The sequence below is a fragment of the Silurus aristotelis genome (genome assembly GCF_946808225.1).
Source record: "Silurus aristotelis genome assembly, chromosome: 7".
NCBI classification, from domain to species: Eukaryota; Metazoa; Chordata; class Actinopteri; order Siluriformes; family Siluridae; genus Silurus; species Silurus aristotelis.
The window spans coordinates 475,976-480,975 of record NC_139580.1 but is presented as its reverse complement, the minus strand read 5'-3'; the positions used below and the strand labels follow the sequence as shown (position 1 = coordinate 480,975).

The following is a 5,000-nucleotide window of genomic DNA, read 5'->3' as shown; positions in this document are numbered from 1 at the left end:
GATCTGGGGATGCTGCAGTGGGTCGGGTCTTCGTGCCTGGTGCCTGCTGTACGAGCCTGTGGGGGGGCAGTGCTGTGATCTGGGGATGCTGCAGTGGGTCGGGTCTTCGTGCCTGGTGCCTGCTGTACGAGCCTGTGGGGGGGCAGTGCTGTGATCTGGGGATGCTGCAGTGGGTCGGGTCTTCGTGCCTGGTGCCTGCTGTACGAGCCTGTGGGGGGGCAGTGCTGTGATCTGGGGATGCTGCAGTGGGTCGGGTCTTCGTGCCTGGTGCCTGCTGTACGAGCCTGTGGGGGGGCAGTGCTGTGATCTGGGGATGCTGCAGTGGGTCGGGTCTTGGTTCAGATTGAGGTCAGCTGACCACCTGAATATACTGAATGACCAGTTTATGACAATGTCAGGATTCATTGCTTATAGTGTGAAAGAGTGCTTCAGGGAGCATGAGATCATTTTTTACACATGGATGAAACACCACAGAGTCCAGACCTTCACCCTATTAAGAATCTTTGGGATGTGCTGGAGGAGACTTTGTGCAGCAGTCTGACTCCCATCATCAATACAAGATCATGCTGAACAATGACTGCAGCTCAGGATGGGAAGAAATGTGACCTTGCAGACGTTTATGGGAACGCTGACACAGCGAATGCGTGCTGAATCAAAGCCACAGGCGTCAGAAGAAACATTAGTGTGTGAGACGGGCAGATTGTATAGATTATAGATTAGTTTATGATGGTGGATTTTCTGTGATTTAATGATGTAATCTGTAAATTAGAAATTAAATATTTAATAACTTGATTATTTTATCATCGAGCTTTTACAATTACCAGTTTTATAAATGTTGACATTTTGAATCTGTTGAAGGCACTTGATTGCTTTGATGTCTCCTGATGCCTGTGTTTTATTATTATTGTGTGTGTGTGTGTGTGTGTTTTGCAGCTGGCAGAGTACAGACAGAGGAAGGCTCAGAGTGATGGACAGAAGAAGAAGAAAAAGAAAAAGAATAAAGAATCAGAACAGCATGAAGGAGAAGAGGAGAGTGGAGAGAGAAAAGCAGTATCAGCTACAGAACTGTCCTTTTCCAGAACTCTCCACAGTGGAGAAACTGTTCACCATGAACACACATACACAATAGAGGTGAGTACACACACACACACACACACACACACACACACACACACAGGAGCAGGTGGTATGGATATGGGACCCCTTGCGGGGAGGAACTGGGGGTATGGGAGAAACATTAGTATCATTGGTAAAGAACAGTTTAGATGAAGAGAAATTTGGTGGACCTCAGAAGACATGAGGAGACATGAGGAGACACATCTCAGACTTTCAGCTAATTAGTGTTGCACTTGAAACAATGTTTTTAATTAGTGTGTGTGTGTGTGTGTGTGTGTGTGTGTGTGTGTGTGTGTGTAACTGGTTTAATAGGACACACACATGACCTTATTGTTGATGGTGATTCCTGTAAGCTTCTGGTTCTTGACTTAAATCTGTTTATTCATTATTAACTTTAATCTGGGTTTAATGCTTATTTTACTCTAAAGGATTAACTTTGAGTTAAAGCTGTGTGTGTGTGTGTGTGTGTGTGTGTGTGTGTGTGTTAATAAGTTATGGTACTCTTCAGGCACAGCAGTAATTGAATGAACAAAGCCAGAAAATACTAATTGACCCCGTTGCCCTGGGCGACGCAGTGTGATGAACACCGGAGCACCGAGATCCTGGTTAACCTTCTGATTCTACTCTAGATGAAGAAAAACTCTTATTATTCTTATTAATTCTTCTTCTTAATAATAAAGTTCTTCCTGCGCTTCTTTCACTCTATAATTATTATTATTATTATTATTATTATGATGAGAGCAGGGCTGAGTGATGTCTCATACTGATATATCGAGGTCATCTGATTCATTAGTACATGGTACGTTGCTCTGGTGATGTGGTTTTCTTTTACATTCTTATTGTTTATAAATCAGTGTTGAACTGAGATGTTCATCAGCCTTCCCTGAGAGACCTTACATTTTTGTAGTCATCATTATTAGCTTGTATTTAAATGTGGATGCTAATATTAGCATGCTAACTCACAGCACTGCTGATAATCTGAAATCATTTCTCATCAAACTACTGTATATTATTAATAAATACCTCAGTGTCCTGCAGGGATACAACACACACCACTGTTACATAAAGCAGTATGATTACAACACACACACACACACACGCGCGCACACACACACACACACACACACACACACACACACACTTGGGCCTGAAGCTCTTCAGCTCTGAAAGGTGTTTGCTGTTTTAAATGACTGCAGAATTACCCGTTACCCTGGAAACAGACTGTGTGTGTGTGTGTGTGTGTGTGTGTGTGTGTGTGTGTGTGTGTGTGTGTGTGTGTGTGTGTGTGTGGTGGGGGCAGCAGGGAGGTTCACATGGCCTTAAAGTGTAGCTCAGCTCAGTCTGTAGAACTGAACATCGTGTACCAACGTGACTGTGCAAAAAAACTCACCATAATAATACGCCTTTTATCTCATCCTTCCATCCCTCTCTCTCATCCCTCTATCCGTCTCTGCTCTACCTCTATCCCTTTTTCCATCCCTCTCTCTCATCCCTCTATCCGTCTCTGCTCTACCTCTATCCCTTTTTCCATCCCTCTCTCTCATCCCTCTATCCGTCTCTGATCTACCTCTATCCCTTTTTCATCCCTCTTTCTCATCCCTCTATCCGTCTCTGATCTACCTCTATCCCTTTCTCATCCCTCTATCCGTCTCTGATCTACCTCTATCCCTTTTCCATCCCTCTTTCATCCCCCCCCACACACACACACACACACACACACAGTCAAACAGATATGCCTTACACATAAATACTCTACAAACACACACGCACACATTGTGGTATGTGTATGTGTTTGTGTATATATGACACACAGATAAACAAGTAATGGTGAGAGACAAACTTACACTTATAAAGAACATTTTTATCTCCACACATTATCTGTGTAAAGCTGCTCAGAGACAATGTTCATTATCAAAAGCGCAATACAAATAAACATGAATTAAATTGAACAAGTGGACAGACAGACAGACAGACAAGTAATAAACATGAGGGGGGTCAGTATGATAGACAGACAGACAAGTAATAAACATGAGGGGGGTCAGTATGATAGACAGACAGACAAGTAATAAACATGAGGGGGGTCAGTATGACAGACAGACAGACAAGTAATAAACATGAGGGGGGTCAGTATGCCAGACAGACAGACAAGTAATAAACATGAGGGGGGTCAGTAGGATAGACAGACAGACAAGTAATAAACATGAGGGGGGTCAGTAGGATAGACAGACAGACAAGTAATAAACATGAGGGGGTCAGTATGATAGACAGACAGACAGACAGACAAGTAATAAACATGAGGGGGGTCAGTATGCCAGACAGACAGACAAGTAATAAACATTAAGGGGGGTCAGTATGATAGACAGACAGACAGACAGACAAGTAATAAACATGAGGGGGGTCAGTATGATAGACAGACAGACAGACAGACAAGTAATAAACATGAGGGGGGTCAGTATGCCAGACAGACAGACAAGTAATAAACATGAGGGGGGTCAGTATGATAGACAGACAGACAGACAGACAAGTAATAAACATGAGGGGGGTCAGTATGCCAGACAGACAGACAAGTAATAAACATGAGGGGGGTCAGTAGGATAGACAGACAGACAAGTAATAAACATGAGGGGGGTCAGTAGGATAGACAGACAGACAAGTAATAAACATGAGGGGGTCAGTATGATAGACAGACAGACAGACAGACAAGTAATAAACATGAGGGGGGTCAGTATGACAGACAGACAGACAAGTAATAAACATGAGGGGGTCAGTATGATAGACAGACAGACAAGTAATAAACATGAGGGGGGTCAGTATGATAGACAGACAGACAGACAGACAAGTAATAAACATGAGGGGGGTCAGTATGCCAGACAGACAGACAAGTAATAAACATGAGGGGGGTCAGTAGGATAGACAGACAGACAAGTAATAAACATGAGGGGGGTCAGTAGGATAGACAGACAGACAAGTAATAAACATGAGGGGGTCAGTATGATAGACAGACAGACAGACAGACAAGTAATAAACATGAGGGGGGTCAGTATGCCAGACAGACAGACAAGTAATAAACATTAAGGGGGGTCAGTATGATAGACAGACAGACAGACAGACAAGTAATAAACATGAGGGGGGTCAGTATGATAGACAGACAGACAGACAGACAAGTAATAAACATGAGGGGGGTCAGTATGCCAGACAGACAGACAAGTAATAAACATGAGGGGGGTCAGTATGATAGACAGACAGACAGACAGACAAGTAATAAACATGAGGGGGGTCAGTATGCCAGACAGACAGACAAGTAATAAACATGAGGGGGGTCAGTATGATAGACAGACAGACAAGTAATAAACATGAGGGGGTCAGTATGATAGACAGACAGACAAGTAATAAACATGAGGGGGGTCAGTATGATAGACAGACAGACAAGTAATAAACATGAGGGGGTCAGTATGATAGACAGACAGACAAGTAATAAACATGAGGGGGGTCAGTATGATAGACAGACAGACAAGTAATAAACATGAGGGGGTCAGTATGACAGACAGACAGACAGACAAGTAATAAACATGAGGGGGGTCAGTATGATAGACAGACAGACAGACAAGTAATAAACATGAGGGGGGTCAGTATGATAGACAGACAGACAGGATGTAGTAAAGACTAGCAGGCAGACAGACAGGATGTAGTAAAGACTAGCAGGCAGACAGACAGGATGTAGTAAAGACTAGCAGGCAGACAGACAGGATGTAGTAAAGACTAGCAGGCAGACAGACAGGATGTAAAGACAGACAGACAGACAGTCAGAAAGGATTTTAAAAGATTTCAAATGTAATTTGTATTTTCTCTGGTGTGTTTCAGCCTGAGAGTGAAATTTCTACCAC

At 43.3% G+C, this 5,000-nt stretch overlaps 1 protein-coding gene across 1 annotated transcript in view; it reads left to right on the top strand.

Moving 5' to 3' along the window:
* The window catches only part of akap9 (A kinase (PRKA) anchor protein 9), a 195,868-nt gene that overhangs the window by 13,591 nt on the left and 177,277 nt on the right, over positions 1 to 5,000 (top strand). The window contains exons 2-3 of the mRNA XM_083547457.1: positions 934 to 1,131; positions 4,978 to 5,000. The exon at positions 4,978 to 5,000 is cut by the window's right edge and continues 22 nt beyond it. Coding sequence (XP_083403583.1) covers positions 934 to 1,131; positions 4,978 to 5,000 — 221 coding nt within the window. The remainder of the gene's footprint in view (positions 1 to 933; positions 1,132 to 4,977) is intronic.